General features: G+C 40.8%; 2 protein-coding genes across 17 annotated transcripts in view; one reads left to right on the top strand and one right to left on the bottom strand.

Annotated features, from left to right (window-relative positions):
- FRMD7 (FERM domain containing 7) overlaps positions 1–4,546 on the top strand; it is a 54,154-nt gene extending 49,608 nt beyond the window's left edge. For 13 of the 16 annotated variants that reach the window (XM_021080498.2, XM_021080497.2, XM_085006632.1 and 10 more), the window contains 3 exons: positions 1,120–1,188; positions 1,302–1,377; positions 2,424–4,546. In XM_021080498.2, coding sequence (XP_020936157.1) covers positions 1,120–1,188; positions 1,302–1,377; positions 2,424–3,518 — 1,240 coding nt within the window. In that variant the 3' untranslated portion in view covers positions 3,519–4,546. The remainder of the gene's footprint in view (positions 1–1,119; positions 1,189–1,301; positions 1,378–2,423) is intronic. The other 3 variants (XM_085006634.1, XM_085006633.1, XR_014834638.1) reach the window with 2 other exon arrangements.
- A 2,877-nt stretch (positions 4,547–7,423) lies between these two features.
- Positions 7,424–17,076, bottom strand: part of STK26 (serine/threonine kinase 26) — a gene marked incomplete at its 5' end in the record, with an annotated part of 58,456 nt that continues 48,803 nt past the window's right edge. The window contains 8 exon segments of the mRNA NM_001143727.1: positions 7,424–7,848; positions 9,187–9,323; positions 9,406–9,468; positions 9,852–9,945; positions 11,143–11,291; positions 12,425–12,610; positions 13,754–13,911; positions 14,004–14,112. Of these exon segments, the coding sequence (NP_001137199.1) occupies positions 7,824–7,848; positions 9,187–9,323; positions 9,406–9,468; positions 9,852–9,945; positions 11,143–11,291; positions 12,425–12,610; positions 13,754–13,911; positions 14,004–14,112 (921 nt within the window). The 3' untranslated portion in view covers positions 7,424–7,823.

Genomic DNA, 17,076 nt, shown 5'->3' with positions numbered 1-17,076 from the left:
TGAAGGTTGAAATAAGAACATGTTTTCACTTGAACCCACCCACCTAGGATTTCTTTGAAAGACGCCTTCAAATCTCTTAGCTAAAATAAAAAATTCGAATCCAGTGCTTCCTCTAAAGGATTTTTCAAGTAGCGGAAGCCTGCCCCAGTAAAAATGAGATCTTTTAAAAAATGTACATATTTTTATGGAATCTTTCCAAAATGTATGCTCCAAATCCCTGCCTTCTTAAACAGATGATACTGAGCATATTTTGCCCTTTTCTTAATGACCTGAGTTATTATAAACATCACTTAGTATCCTCTGCCAGCAGCTGTAGTGCAGTGCCGGCCTCAGGGCGGGGGAGGCACGTCGGACCCTGAGCCGCAGTGATAAATGGCCCGGACTTTGGGGGTTTTATTATTCTCGTGATTTCTTTTTTGGCTCCTGTGTTTCTCCCAGCAATCAACTGGCTTTCTTGGCTCATGTATGTCTGACTGGAGCAAGCTTCTTCTACTGTTCAGTTAGCTGTTTTTCTCCTGTCATAGAATAGGAAACCAGACAAATAGCCTCATTAGAAATTATGTGTAAATTTGGAGGAAGGGGAGAGGCCTTTAAAGGAAAGTATATTAGTTTTCAAGGCCAGAATTTGTAATTGTTATGTAGCCCTGTTCAGAGGCTTTTGAAAAATGTCTGGGTCCTGAGTCGTTGAGGTTTCTCCACCTGATCCTGGGCTAAAGGGATATTATGAATGTGATGGTCAGAGATTCACAACATGTCATTCATCCAGAATCTTTTTTTTTTTTTTGTCTTTCTAGGGCCACACTTGAGGCATATGGAAGTTCCCAGGCAAGGGGTCCAATCAGAGCTACAGCTGCTGGCCTACACCACAGCAACATGGCATCCAAGCCGCGTCTGCGACCTACACCGCAGCTCACGGCAATGCCGGATCCTTAACCCACTGTGCAAGGCCAGGGATCGAACCCGCAACCTCATGGATACTAGATGGGTTCGTTGCCACTGAGCCACAATGGGAACTCCCATCCAGACTCTTTCGATTTCAACCACGAGTCACACTTTTGAGTCTTAGTAACTTACTCGAAGGACATTATTAATAAAGCGTTTATCTTGTTTTTATGACAGCGGAAGAACCCAAAGGCAACTCTTGGAATATGGAAAAAAAGGGAGGTTGAAGAGCCTGCCATTTGAAAGGTATGTGGTTTTGTTTCTCTCCATCATGCTGATTTTCAGGTGAATATAGAGAATTATAGGGCTTCTGTATTCACGTGAAGGCCATTTCAATTCCTTCTTTTTGGGGATTTCAGGAAACATCACCCATCCCAGTACCACGAGCGCCAGTGCAGGTCCTCACCAGACCTCCTCTCTGATGTGTCAAAACAAGTAAGGTTTTTGAAAAGTCCTTCTTCTTTAGATAAATGTAATGCATCTACAGTTCAAATGATTCCAAGAATTGATTCTGCCAGAATCTCCCCGTATGTAAAAAGGTAACTCTGTTCACGTTGCTGAGCCTCCTGGGGAGATCTGCCAGCTCGGTATCTCCAACCAGTAGAAGACCATTGGGTAAACTGGTGTGTACCTGACAGACTGGAAAGATCCGGCCCATCTTTACACTGAAACCTGTATTGCTAACATTCTGCAAAATGCAGATCCAAATGAATTTCTAGTGCTTCGTGTTTTTAAAACTGAAAGCTCCGCTTTTTTACCTATGAACATCTTAAGGCTTAGAGGATGCTATAAGGTCTGGGGTTGAGGGTTTGCTATGTCATTTTGGTAACTTAGGAACAAAGTGCTATTCTCCCAGAACTGTGACATGATGGCTCCATTGGAGTTTTATAGCATGAACCGTGTTAATTATTTTCCTTTGCTCTCCCTAAGAAAAATGAATTATGGGTCTCATAAGTCCTATCTTCAAGTCACAGGCGGTTTTTATCTAGAAGACATCACCGAGGTATAATGCTGGAAGGTACCAGCTAATGTTTGACCCTCTCATGTTATTCAGAGCCCTCGTCCCACCATTGTACAGAAAGTAGGGAGGAAGCTGGAACAGGGAGGTGAGGATTCTTACCTAAGGTCACACAGCAAGTAAAGGCAGAGCCAAAAGGCAGAACTCCTAGCTGATGGATATAGCTACTTAACCATACTGTTTAAAGTACAATGCCGGCTGAAGTATATAGAGAATGCAGGGGCTGGAGTGTGACTGCTGAGAAAGGAGAATGTCATGTCTATTTTTTCAGCACATAAATTGGGATGTGGCCCAAGTGATGATTACTCTTGATGTGTCTATGTATCAACCCCGGAATAGAACATGGACCGAAGCGACTTTGTGAAAAACCATGGTTGCAAAATGCAAGGCTGATTTAGATCCCCGCTCCCACCCCCACCAAATGGCTTTTTCTTTCTTTCACCAACATGTCCTTTCTCTAAAGGTGGAAGATTTGAGACTAGCCTATGGCAGTGGGTACTACCGAAACGTGAATGGCGTACACGCGTCCGAGCCTGTGCTGGACAGTAGGAGGAGAAACTCTGCAGTGGAGGTGACGTTTGCAGCCGAGCTGGAGCGTTCCAGACCAGAGGCAGACCCCACGTCCTTACATCCGTCCCAGAGCAGTTCTTCTTTCCCTTTTCTTTATACAGACCCTGTCTTTAACACTGACCCCGACCCTGACACTGCCCCGAGAGACTACTTTGAGGAAAGGAGTCCTCTGACCTCCTTCCAAACAAGCCGTAAGTTTGCTGACAATCACCTGAGCACATGTTCTGGCCTCACGAGCAAAGTGAGTCCGGCAAGGCAGCTAACCTACACGGACGTGCCCTATATTCCTTGTACTGGACAGCAGGTTGATATCATGCCTCCCCAAGTCTTTTTTTACGTGGACAGACCACCCCAGGTGCCCAGACGGTCTCCGCTCATGGCAGAGGAACGAGAAAGGCCAGGCAGCTGTCTACAGCCTACTGCAGTGAAGCCAGCCAAAAGAAGCCCAAGAAACATCAGAATGAAGAGCATTCAGCAAGACTTTCAAGAACTCCAAGAAGCGAAGGCCAGGACTACTGGTAGGAGCAACATCAGTGTAGATTTAGAAGGAGACAATCCGACTTGTGATGATGCCTTTGCAGGTAACAGTCAAGAGCAACCCCCTAAACGGTCCCAGAGCCAATCAGACATGAAAACGATCCGTTTTCCTTTTGGGTCAGAATTTAGACCTTTAGGGCCTTGTCCTGCTCTGAGTCGTAAAGCTGACCTGTTTACATATATGTTTGCAGAGCAGGCGTTTCCACCCGTTTTAATGGATCAGGGAGCCACAGAAAGGTATGTAGCCAGTGAATCCAGCGATTCTGAATCAGAGATTCTGAAACCAGACTACTGCTCTTTGTATGGCAAAGGAATAAGGTCGCCCATGGCCAGAATCCGCCTCTCTTCTGGGAGTCTCCAGCTAGATGAAGAAGATGAAGAGGTCTCTTTCAATACACCAGCTGCTGAGGACAGGACTTTGCAGAAACCGTGTAATTACTTTTTAGCTTAAAAGTGTGAACTCTATGAACATTTCTAGGCCAGGTCCACGTTCCCGACTGAGTTGCTTAAAACAGAAGGAACTTTCTGCACAAACCATTTTCTTTGTTACTGTGCATTTGGTATTACGGGATTCTTCTAAGTGTGGGAACCCAGCTTCCGGAAGATCGAGCTGCTGCCTCGTTCCTCAAGCCCTACTCTTCTCCTCCCTCTGAATCATTCTGGAACATGTCCTTTCCTCACCAGCCCCGTGGCAGCGTGAGGTGGGGATTTGTCATCTCCTTTATTTCCCCATAGAGACATTAGAAATGACGTCAGGCTCTTCAGCACTCAAGAGTGACAATATGGGTTGGCCTACAGCATTGGCTTCTGACATTACTTAGTAATTTAGTAGACTGCGTGTTGGACCTTTTGTTCTTAAGCGATGCTATGATTAAAGGTTTTGGTCCTTATTATTTGTGTGGGGTCCAGTAAAAATGGTCCTGTTTTATGTTAAAGACTTTGATTCGGGGGCAGGGGTGGGGGTTGTGCTCTTGGCATGTGGAAGTTCCCCGGCCAGGGATGGAACCTGTGCCTCAGCAGTGACCCAAGCCGCAGCAGTGACAATGCTGGATCCTTAACCCGCTGTGCCACATGAGAATTTCTAAAGACTTCCATCTTTAATAGCCTATATTAGAGGCAGCATGGCCCTCCTCTACTTCAGGAAGAAGAAGGAACATAGATTCTTGCAAAAGAACACACGTTTATAATGAATTAAACTAGGACTTGGCAGGATTCAAAACCCCAGAAATTCGTGAATTGATCAATTTCTGAAGCGAGATATCTGCCTGAGGAGGATAATATATGTATGTGTTTGACTTATTACTTCTCTATTCTTAACTATAATATGTAGTGAAAGATAAGTTAACATGTTGGTTTGTTTATCTAATCTCTCCTGCAAGAATTTATTTTCTGCTATATCTTGCTGCGTGCATGTAAGCAAGGAAATGAGATGAATAGCATTTTTAATAAAGGGCGATAGAAACCCACTTATTTAAAAAATAGGTTGTAAGATGATCTTCCTTTTGTTTTAATCAATATCAGAAGTGATTGGCTCCAGGCTCTAAGTGAGGAAGGTGCAGTCAGGGAACAAGGAAAAGGAGGGAGGCAGGGATGGAGACGTGGTAGAATGGGGATAGCTTAAAAGAAAAAGGAAGTACAAAAATCCAGACAGGATTAATGAATCAAAATTCTTTTTTTTTTTTTTTTTTTGTCTCTTAGGGCCACACCTGCAGCATATGGAGGTTCCTAGGCTAAGGGTCGAATCGGAGCTGGAGCTGCCAGCCTACGCCAGAGCCACAGCAACGCAGGATCCGAGCTGCGTCTGCCACCTACACCACAGCTCACGGCAATGCCAGATCCTTAATCCACTGAGCGAGGCCAGGGATCGAACCTGCATCCTCATGGATATTGGTCAGGTTTGTTAGCGCTGAGCCACAATGGGAACGCCCCAAATTTTCTTCTTGACCCATGCAGAATTTCTCTCTTATTCCCCTTGGAAGGTATAACATTCTATCTGAGAACTTTATTTGGTTTATTGATTTTAGTGTTACATACAACATGTTTACGAGATAATGTTAGGTAATGACATCAAAGAAATGATGCAATTACATCACCAACCTATTTTATATATGACTGAACGGAGAAAAGACGGATGGAGTAGTTCTTCCTCTCCTAGTCCTTACATCAGAAAAATCCCTTTTAATATATCTCATGACCCCCTTTCAGCATTCGAGCACTTTTCTTCCCACTCCTGGAATCAAAGCCGGTAACCAATAAGTCTAGAGTAGCTATTTAACAATAATTCATTGAAGTCCAATCACCTATAATTAATCCTATAGATACTCAAAGCTGTATATTAAGTTCATCTTTGATCTTTTCTCTAGGAAAAACTCAAATTCCTTTAAGATTATATGTTATTTCTCATCTCAACTTCTAGAAATCTTTGTGAAATTTGTTTTCCCTAGAGAAATAAAGGGGTCAAATCTGTGTAAGACTTCCTAATCAAACTATAATTAGAGGGACCATATAATGTATTGTTCAACCTACAAGGACGTTTTTGATTGAAAGAAGATTCTACTAATGATTCTGTCAGGACAGCAGGCAGAAATCAGGACAGATGTTCACTGGAGCCATAATCAATGCTTAATAAAAATTTGAAGGGAGTTCCCATTATGGCGCAGCAGAAATGAATCCGACTAGGAACCATGAGGTTGGCAGGTTCCATCCTCGGCCTCGCTCAGTGGGTTAAGGATCTGGCACTGCCGTGAGCTGTGGTGTAGGTCGCAGACTCAGCTTTAGCTCCAATTCAACCCCTAGCCTGGGAACCTCCCTATGCTGCGGGGGCGGACCTAAAAAGCAAAAAAAAAAAAAGACTATCTTCCAGTTTCCAATGGAGACACTGGTGTTAAAGTTCCAACAATAAATTAAAGGGCCAAGGAGAAATAATTTGAAAAAATTAAAATGTGATACCATGCCCCACCTCAAGAAAAATGCCGAGGACCATGAAATTTAAATATTTATTTTTAGCCCCCCAAAACACTGAAGTACGCTTCACCCAGAAACAGTTTACAGGACTAATAGCTCTAATGAATAAGCAATACAATTTTTTATCCATGATGCAGTTGCGCTGTAAAGTTTCAAATTATCAATTTAAAAATTTGTTGCTTTTACTTTTACAAAAATATTCATTTAGTACACGATGTGATTTGCAAAACTATTACCAGACCTCTACAAATTATAAACTGCAATTACATAGCGTTACACAGCAGCTGAAAATTTTAACTGAACTATTACTTCAAAATACGTGTTAAAAGTAATTGTTACAGTATAGGCACCAATGCAAAAATCTGCTGGGCATATGACGCGCAATGAACTACTTATTCAAGTGTCTGCATTATTACAAAAAAAGGAGGAGGTAATGGCCACTGTAAAAACTATACTCTTTACTTCAAGAACACCTTTCTTCTAATATTTGGCAATTATTCAGATGTATTAAAATGACTTTTGTGCAAAAACCAAATTGTGCAGATCCAAACAATAAAACATTAACTATTAAAACTAATCAATATCAATAATTCTACAACTACTGAAATATAGCCCCACTTCAGAACTTAGGCAAGCATAATATATATACTGGGCTTAAAGGAAAAAGGTATTACCCACGTAACAGTACCATAAATATAACTGAAAATTTAACTGTACAGTCTAACTTACCTTTGTGCGGGCAGAAATCATCCTGTACTATGATTATTTTCATGTGAATCAAAAAATGCTTAAATACCCTTTCAAAAATGAACAAATGATGCTTACATGTACTGGATAGTTTGAAGAACAAAAAAAAAATGTATAAATAGTTTATAAGACATTTTACTACCATGCCAAAAATATGCTGGTGTAAATTATAGTCATACCTGTTGATCAGGTATTTATGATCACATTATGATCAGCTTCTTTTGAGCTCCCCAAATCCAAGCATATGATATGTGATTTGAGGTGATTTTAAAAATGAATCCTGACTAGTTCTTCCAGTATTACTAAAAAACCCATCCTCGGCTAATTGGTATTGCTTTAACTTTCCAACGTGTTAACTTAAAGAAGGGTCAATTGCCTCTTCTAAAAGAGAAGGTAAATACTGCACACCAAGAGGTACCTCTGTTGCTACATGTTGCCTATAAATGCTTCCAACACCGGGCTCTCCAATGTGATTGTCACTGAGCTGCCTGGAATACCATCAACTTGGTAGAAGAGTCAATACCTTTCCAGATGTCATTTCTAAAAGCTTATCAAAAAAACTTCTGTTTTAAGAATGTCTGACTTGTCTCCACCTCCCTTCCAAGAGTCATTTTTAGAATATGCTTGTGTTAAAAAAAAAAAAGCTTTTTGAAGCTTGATGACTTACGAAAGTTGAATATTTAGGATGACTGTGAAATACCTGTATGTTTCATGAGTGTACAGTTAACTAAAGATCAAAACATGAAAGGTATTCATCCTAGTAACTTAAGTAATAATGATACCTAAAAGCAAAACTGTATCTCAACCTTTTCTAGAATACAGCTGAAACTATAGTATTAAAAGTTATTTCTTACAAAATAATCTCTTTAAAATATAAAATGATAAACACCATCACAAAATAGTTGAATAGCTTCTTTCAAATCTTCAATGTCGCAAAGATCCAAAAGGCACATGGAGCTCATGAGTTAAGCATTGTTAAGCTTGAAGTAGCTTTGGTGGGTTTCTCTGGGTCCATATGAAAGAGAAGCCAATAACAAGACATTTCTTAGGGGGATTCATCTGCTGAACACCTATAAAATTAAGAAAAACTTAAATTGATATATAACTATGCATGTGCACATTTTTCATTCATATGAACTCTGCAATCGAGTTGATGCAGCAAACAATTTTTTTTTCTATTGCCTCTCATCATGTAGACATTAAAATAGAAAGGAGTTCCAAAATCCCTTCTGCGTCCGATTTTACAACTTGCAACTGATTCGTTTGCAAGCTGGCGAAGAGAGGGCAGGTTTTCCATTAAAAACGAAAGGATTTTAAGAGGGGCTTTAGCTGATGAGTACAAACAGACTTTATCAGCAAGAAAGATCTAGGAGAGTATGTGGTTTACAGGCTGTCTGGTCTGTTCCAACTTGATCCCAGTGGCATCACAAATACAAAGAAGTGATATAACGAGATTAAGGCTGAGATTAGTACTGCTCTATAACTTGCTTGAGCTAAGGAATTGCGTGTGTTTGTACATGCATACAAAAGTCTTGTTTAAAAAGAGAATTAAAAAATTAAATGGAAGAACTTCACTGAATGTGAACAAAATTAAACCAACACTTTAAGAGGCACTATAGACACTGAAATATAGACATGAGAACCTTTCAGAGTCTTCACTGAGTTTCTATACCTAAAATTCTTTCCTTAACTTTTCTTATGGGGGTTAAACTTGATGAACTTTGGCACTGAAACTATGTGAATAGCAGTGCGATAAGAAGAGTGGCAAGAATGAAAGCATTTCTAAATGGTATTTACAAGGGTCCAAATAAGATCATGCCCTGTGACCTTTTGTCTATACGCCTGCCTACGAACAGGGAAAGGAAAACAAAACAAAACAAAACCAAAAAAAACCACAGGCCATTTCATTCAGTGGCAAACTACCTTGTACTGCCCGAAGAGAAGAATCCAAAAGCTAGTGTTGAAGATGGGCCACAAACAGAACAGGTTTCAAGTATGTGACTATTAAGAATGGACTTGGTTAGGAATAATCGAAATGACTGAATCAAGTAGGTAATTATGACACCATAAATGAACATCCAGCAGTAACATGTCAAAATAGTTGTTTTGTTCTTTTGTTTCCTTTTGCTTTTATTGGGGGCTGTACCCGTGGCATGTGGAAGTTCCCAGGCTAGGGGCAGAACTGGAGCTGCAGCTGCCGGCCTATGCCACGGCCACAGCAACCATGTCAGATCCAAGCCATTATCTGTGACCTATGCCACAGCTTGTGGCAACGCTGGATCCTTAGCCCACTGAGCGAGGCTAGGGATCAAATCTGCATCCTCAGTGACACTGTCGGGTTCTTAACCCGCTGAGCTACAGTGGTAACGCTCCAAAATCGATTTTAAAAAATGACATTTCAAGCTTACTTTTGAAATTTTTCAATTAATTTCTTCACCATTTTATCTGTGATGCCAGGACAGGCAGCTTCGGCCACGGCAATGCTTTTCTCTAGTTCTTCAATTGCCTGATTCCTGCTAGCATTATTCTCATCCTGCTGTTTAAGCTGAGAAAGATCAATAATTATAACATTTACAATTACTATACTTCTTCAAATAGATCTCCAAAGCTAATGAATCTGTACTTACTTCAGCAAATGCAGGTGTGATTATCATAGACAAACAGCTCAGGGTTTGCACAAGATCTTGCTCCTTTGAACAAATGTTATAAATTATATACATGAAATGAAAATAATCATTCATGTGTGTTAATTTGCATCCCTCCCCCCAAAGACCCAATGTAAGGCAAGTCTTCATGCTTTCTTCCCATCAATAACTCCCATCTATATCATCCAGAGGCCTCTAACTTCTAGGATTCCAACTGATAGACCTGTTTCCACCGGGTTTAGCTATCTCTAGGGAAAATGCATTTTAAAACATACCAATGGCCACTTAAAAGACTTCTCTGATCATTTCTTAATTAGCTCAAAACTAACGGACAGGCATTCAGGGGTATTCGATTCTAACAATGTTTGGCCATCATAATCGCACTATCTAGTCCTAACAAGAGGAGGTGAACATCTGGATATACATACTGCCCCGTTCTGTAGCTTCTTTGGATCAGGCTTCTTTCGCACGGTGGTAAAGCTCCATTCGGGATGAGTATTATTTTCCCTGGTGGTGGATTCCCTAAAGAGATGGCCAAAGATACTTCCATAAGTTCCTAAATGGTATAGGTGGTGAAAATACCAAGTCAATGCTGTCAGATTCTGAATGGAAAACTGTCCCGATGTGTTAAAAAATCATTTGATCTTCAGCTTCAAGTCGACACTACTTTCTACGGGACAGCAGCAGTGGTTCTCAACTCTAAAGTGTGTACCAGAATCACATGTGAAGACCTCTAACTCCATAATATAAAGGCCGGCCCCCACCCCTTCCCACTGACTGGATCAGGATCCCCTGTAGTGTGGCTTAGTGATTTGTTTTTTTTTTTTTTTAAGGCTTCATGGGTGAGTGTCATGGGCAGCTAAGGCAACAGAGAGTAGAACAGGGTACAAAAAACCATCCTCATTTTTTTTTTTTCTTTTTAAGCCATTGCACAGCACATACACTTCCTGGGCCAGGTATCAGATTTGAGCCGTGGGTATTAGCAATGCCGGATGCTTAACCCACTGTGCCAGGTTCCCAATCCCTCTGTGCCACAGTGGGAACCCCTATCCTGATCTTTTTTTTTTTTATCCTTTTCAAAAGTTGGGAGATTTCTCATAAATGCAGGTATTATCTAAAAAAAATTGGTGTTACCTCGGTATCAGTTCACCCAGTGGAGGAATAAATGCTGGTGTAGCCGGCAGACTTTTTAGGCTGAATTAAGTAAGTTATGGACTTAGAGGCTAAAATGGTAATGTAAATTGCTGCAGCTAAAAAACAATGCAACATTTTAGGGGATAGAAATCAGATATAAATAAGTATGTACCAATCTGACCATTTTGGTACATGGCCAAGAAAAGTGGGAAAAGTTAGTTCTCCAGAGGGATTTTGCAGGTTGCCTCCAAAGTATGAGAAGACATAGCTCCGTATCACTTTGGGCAAACTAAGAAAACACCTTAAATTGAATCTTGTTCCAAAATTTTGTAATATACTTAAGTATCCACTAGGGGTTAGACCAAGACCATTTAAAACTAAAGCAATTCATTTCTAAGAAAAAAATCTGTTTCCAAATTCATTGTGCTCTACAGGTTGTGATTTTAAAAGATGGCCAGTTTCTAAAGTCAAACTCTAGAGCAGAGTTTATATTTTATGCTTGGGAAAGCATATTGGATTGTAGTTAAAAGATGTTGTAATATTAAAATGTGCTGTCTACATAAAAATTGAATAATTTGCACGTACGAATCAGAGCCTTCAGAATCAGATTCATCATCACTGTGTCCTTCTGCCTTCCATCTCTTAAATCGATCTATCAGCTCGGTCAGATAAGAAGTCTTCTTTGAATTTTTTACGATGAATTTATGTTTCAGAAGTTCTTTAGCTGTAGGACGCTAAGGAACAAAGAGGCAGGATGCGTGAATATTTCTAGGCTCTATGATTGCACGGAGTGATAAGAAATCATTGCAGTTATTAAGCTGAAAGGCATAAAAGCATGTCTGTAGACAGGAAGACAACTAAAATGTCATAGGACACTAGGTAATTCTATTTCTGAAGTGGCTCAAGGCAACCAAATTAAATTCGCTACTTTGCTGCCCACTTGTTACAGCCGAATGGGCAAAAGGTGGCCTACCTACCAGCAAACGGGCAGGCAGGGCTTTCTTAAAAGCAGAGAAACACATGGCAGGATTTCGATAATCAAGTAAAACTTTTAAAATATTTCCAAATAGTGCTTTAAAATACTTTCGTTACATTTACTGGAAATTGGAAAAAAGGATGAAAACTAGCAAGGCTGTTTCTTTGTTATTATCTGCACACATCCTACGACCCCCAGACTAATCCCTTTCCCATCACACCTTAATTCATGTTGTGTCTAAATAGAAATACCAGGTGCTGTGGGGGATATTTTCCCCTTTAGTATTTTATCAGTACCAGAATATTCATTAGCAATTTAAAATAGTTACTTTGAACTTAGACAGTATTTGTATATTTCTAGATTCTAGAAGTCATCAGGCAGCTTTATTTTAAAAACAGTAAAACAACTGTAATCAAATTTGCCAAGTAAATGAATAGAGCTCATTAGACTTTAGGAAAAGTACACAACTTTATGTTGGCATTTCCAAACATTAAATAAAAAATCGTGAAATGCAAACACCGTTTCATGGAAAACAAACACACAGCTGAATAAAAATCAATGGGAATAATCATACATATACTTTAATAATAACATCCTAGAAAATGAACTTTACTTCTCACATTTCTTTCCCCCTAAGCCAGGAAATAATCAACAGAATAAGGAAGAAGCTGGGTACCACAAAAAAAGAGAAAAAGATACAGGAAAAGGAGAGAAGGAACTATGGATCTTGTCAAGAAGGGAACAGAATTAGCAACATGGAGGGAGGAATCAGGTTTGTGGATGGATCTTAGACAATTTTCACACGTACTGTACTCCTTACCATTGAACCACCTACAGTGGCTCCATGTGGATCTAACCGTAGAAAACCGTAGTAGTAGCATATATACTCACAAATGATGGATCTTTGTTCAGGCAAGCATCAATAAACTCCTTAAAGGATTTAGTAAAGTCTCCGACAAGAGTTGGAGGATTGTTTTTTGGGATAAGAAACAGAACCCTCATTGGATGCATATCAGAGTTCGGTGGCTCTCCCTTGGCTAGTTCAATAGCGGTGATTCCCAGGGACCAAATGTCAGCCTAAGGTAAGGAAGAAAAGACCATTACCCTGAAGTTCCATTCCAACACATTGCCTCAAAAGAGTCTGTGGAAGGAGTTCCCATCGTGGCTCAGCGGTTGGCGCATCCGACTAGGAACCATGAGGTTGTGGGTTCAATCCCTGGCCTTGCCCAGTGGGTTACGGATCCGGTGTTGCTGTGAGCTGAGATGTAGATCGCAGACATGGCTTGGATCTGGCGTTGCTGTGGCTGGGGCGTAGGCCAGCGGCTACAGCTCCGATTCGACCTCTAACCTGGGAACCTCCATAGGCCACGGGTGTGGCCCTAGAAAGACAAAAAGACCAAAAAATAAAAAATAAAAAAAAGAGTCTGTGGAAGCGCACGGTCATACAATAGTAAATGTCTCAAGAAATGTGATGTTACTAAATTTTTATTCATAGAATTCATTTATTAAAAAAAAGTCAAATTCCCTACTTTGTGCTGTTATTGCATTCTAGGCACCGAGGATTCAGGTGGTGGCTAAACAGACAAAAACCCCTGTTCTCAAGGGGCTTATTTATGTTCTAGTAGAAGAGACAGACAAATAAATTAATAATAGGATGTCTGATGGTGCTAAGTTCTGTGAAGAAAATAGTAAGCCAGGATAAGGGAATAATAAATGAGGGGGCAGAGGGGCTGCAGATTTACACAGGATGGCTAGGCAAGACTATTCTGGGTAGGTAATGTTGAAGCAGAGACCCAACTGGTGGGAAGGTTATTCCAGGTGGAGGAAAAGGCAAGTGCAAAGGTCCTGAGGCCAGAGGGTACTTGCCATGTTTATGCAACAGCAATGAGGCCGCTGTGGCTGAAGCAGGTGGAAAATAGAGGGCAGTGAGAGGAGATGAGGCTGGAGAGGCAGGTGAGGGCCAGATTGTACAGGGGCCACGTATGTGATTGTAAGGACCCTGGACTTTATTCCAAGTAGGATGGAAGGCCATTGAAGGGAATAGGGTCCAAATATTACCAGCATCAAGGGAAGTTATGATGTAACAGCAACATCTGACATGAATCTAGCTTTAGAAATACTTTAAAAGGAAGGAGAGTTAGGGTAGTTTGTTAAAGTGGATAGTGCATTATATAAAACTTATCATTAAAAACCAAACAGTTTGGACAGGTAACACTTTACTTTTGAGTCATAAGCTGACTGCTGAATAACTTCAGGAGCCATCCAAAATGGTGTTCCCACAAAGGTGTTTCTTTTAATTTGTGTATCTGTCAGCTGGCCAGCAACTCCAAAATCAGCAAGTTTGACATCTCCTTGTTCTGAGAGCAAGACATTGGCAGCTAGGAGGAAAAAAAGAAACCAAAAGAACCTCAGCTTCCTCAGAATGCATCTATTTTTTTTTTCCTCAGGTTCATATTAGGCTTCTGTATACCTTTTATGTCTCGGTGAATTTTCTTTTCTGAATGCAGGTAGTCCAGACCTTTCAAAATTTCTTTTAGCATGGTCGCAATCTGGAACTCATCAAATGGACCAGCTCGCAGCTTAGAGGGAAAAAACACACAGACACATATACATGTCAAAGTTTGGAACAATAAAGTTCAAACTGGATGTGATCTTTGAAAGAAGGGGATTGCTTAGATATATGAGGCAGTTCTCTTTATTAAGTCAATATTTAAACAAATGAGCAAAAATTTTAAGGCGAGGAAGGAGTAGAAAAGTCAAATCAAAAGGCTAAAAGGGTTTTCAATCATTAGATTTAATCTGGAAAGAGTAATGTAAGATTAATATAAGCAGTATTACCTGTATAATCGCTCTAAATTCTGAGGTTCTTAAATATTTACATCAAAGATCTAAGAAATATGCTTAATAATGACTGAATTAGCTTTTTTTTTCAGATAGGAAAAACGAAATCAGCTACTTAAAATTTTGGCATCTGCCATGTACAACGCATTCAATATTTACACTGAACTGATTTTTAGATCGGGCAGCCCATAGGATCTCTGCAGCAACCCAATTTGATCACATGGGTTAGCTGTAGCACAGTTCTTAGCATTGACGAATTTCAAAAACCACTGTAAAGCATGGAGCCTTTTTTGAGACGCAGATTTAAGGTTTAGCTAGGAATATAATAAACTATTCAGACTTGCATTGTAAAAAAAAAATGATCACATCATGGCAGGATCCAGTTTTTCAAATAAATATAACCCATTTCTCTTTCCTTCCCCATCCCTGTACTAAAGCCAATAGTTCTAACTGCAATACAAGGAAAGCAATGATTAGGTTTCAGGAGAACTTGTAATGGAATATCTGAAAATCTCTCTTTAAAATAAATGGTTATTTAAAAATTCTAGTACCTCATAAAGCACAAACAGTGGACTGTACAATATTATTACAGGAAAGGGTGGGAATCTCAAGTCAGAGCTGAGGTAGAGTTCTGTTTGCTGGAAGGAGGGAAGAGGTGGTGAAAATCAAATATTGCGCATTCTGCCTCACACTGGGAGGGATTCACAGCTCTTTGGCACCTTCTGTATTTCATCTTTCATGAATGCCATATTTATTCTGAATAAAGGGCACTTTCATGTTGAAATTTCACAGCTTAAAATAGAACCCATACTTCGGGTCTCGTATTAACCATGGTCTGGCTACATAGTATATATACTCCAGGGATGGTCGTAGTTCAATGGGTGCCTTTCCGAGGTAACGTTCTCTCTTTATGTTCAAATATAACAACTTCCACCCTGAAAGTTTCTATTTAAAGAGCAGTGATTAAAGTCGCATCCAAAAGGTAAAAATGGCGTATTATTCTATTGATTGTTGGCAGAGAAATTCTGAGGTACTGCCACACAACGTAAAGGCAAAGTCGCGCTACTTTTAAGATGAGCACTTAGGATCACTGGTCATAATGTATGTTGACCAGGGCCAGAGGAGGTATACCCTCAGTCACTTCAGAAATTGGGCAAGGTCCTAGCGGTCATTGTAAAAGCTACCAGCTCTCCAAAGGTACTAGCTATCATTGCAGAGGATTTCTAAAAGTGCCCTGGATAACACAGAATTTTAAAAAATATATTTGCAGTAGAAACCAACAGAAAAGTGGTCCCAAAGTAAAAGACCCGTTAGCTTATCTGGTCCACTGAGGTCCACTGCAGTGACAACGCCAGAACATCTCAGCTAACTGGGTACTGGCAGGAGGAAGGAGGAGACCCTCCGTGGCAGGGAAAGGGGAAGGGGGTAGTGGCAGAGTTGGTTTTTCTTGCTCCTTATCAGCCAGAAAACCATCCCAAACCTTGTGGTTAAAAATGTTTCCTTAGCCATGATGATAACGGTCAGAAAAGGAGAACTAAGGGCATTGGAAAGAGAAGGAATGTCAAGTAGAGGGAGCAGAGTCTGCTTTTTTAAACACTTCCAATGCAGCCTTGGGAGAGGTGATGCCGAGCTCTTGGCCCCCTGTCCTTGGAGCGCACAAGTGACATCTCTCCAAAGACGGAAGGCCACCAGCCCAGGTCTCTCGGAGCTCATACTTCTGCCTCCAGGGCAGTGTATTGGCCTTGTGTTAAATGGCCCCTGGGGTCAACCGAGGATATTCGAGAGGGACATTTTCTCTTTCAAAGACTGTCTGCTCATGGGCTTGGGGGTCTTGTCCGCACTCCTTGGACTTCCAGCCGCTCCCTAAGGCAGCATGTTGTGTGCCGCCCTCGCCTGCACTTAGCACGTTGCTTCCACCTTTTCCCCGTGGTGCTCATGTTTTAGTCTATGAACCTTAGTGTATGTTTTTGTTTGTAAGCCACCGCAATACTTACTGGAAAGAAGTGAGGTACAGTAAATTCAATACCAAAAAAAAAATGTACGGCATGTTCAAAGTCTGTTCACATACAGCTAATTTTTTGGTAAGAATGGGAGGGCATCTCGAGGTGTACACTATATAATGTTGACATAAATTACGAGCCATGATCACATGCCACTACTCAGGCACCAGTTTAAAGGGATGAACACTTTCTGCCCAGCATACCCCTCTTGTCCCTGGCAGCAGTGCCCTTCTGTAAGCCTGATCCTTTCTTAGATTCCCCAAAGGGTAGCGTTCATTTGCACAGGCCTATATGTGAAGAAGAAACAGCATATTTTCTCATGATTTGCTCTCCCTACAAAGTCCAGTGAAATGAGGTTCATTTCATTTTTATTTTTGGCTACACCCACAGCATGCAGAAGTTCCCAGGCCAGGGATGGAACCCGCGCCACACGAGTGGCAATGCCAGATCCTGAACCGCTAGGCCAGCAGGGAACTCTCATCAAATGAGGTTTATAATTAAATCACAACATTATCAAGTGTTAGAGCTGGAAAAACAAAAGCAAGGAGACTACAATTTTCTCCATGGAACATGTGAGGAAAGTAAGGCACAGGTTAAATGGCGGGCCCGATACGAGCCAGCGAAGTCAAAGGCAGAACTAGGACTAGGATCTAGGTGTCTTGATTTTCAGCCACTCAGGGCTAATTGATATTTGCTCTATTT

The sequence above is a fragment of the Sus scrofa genome, chromosome X, assembly GCF_054392235.1.
Source record: "Sus scrofa isolate SSC_HxYL_T2T_F1_AM1 chromosome X, Sscrofa_HxYL_maternal_Yorkshire_Landrace_v2.0, whole genome shotgun sequence".
Lineage (NCBI taxonomy): Eukaryota > Metazoa > Chordata > Mammalia > Artiodactyla > Suidae > Sus > Sus scrofa.
The sequence above is the reverse complement of the archived record's forward strand: the minus strand, read 5'-3'. Positions and strand labels throughout refer to the sequence as shown.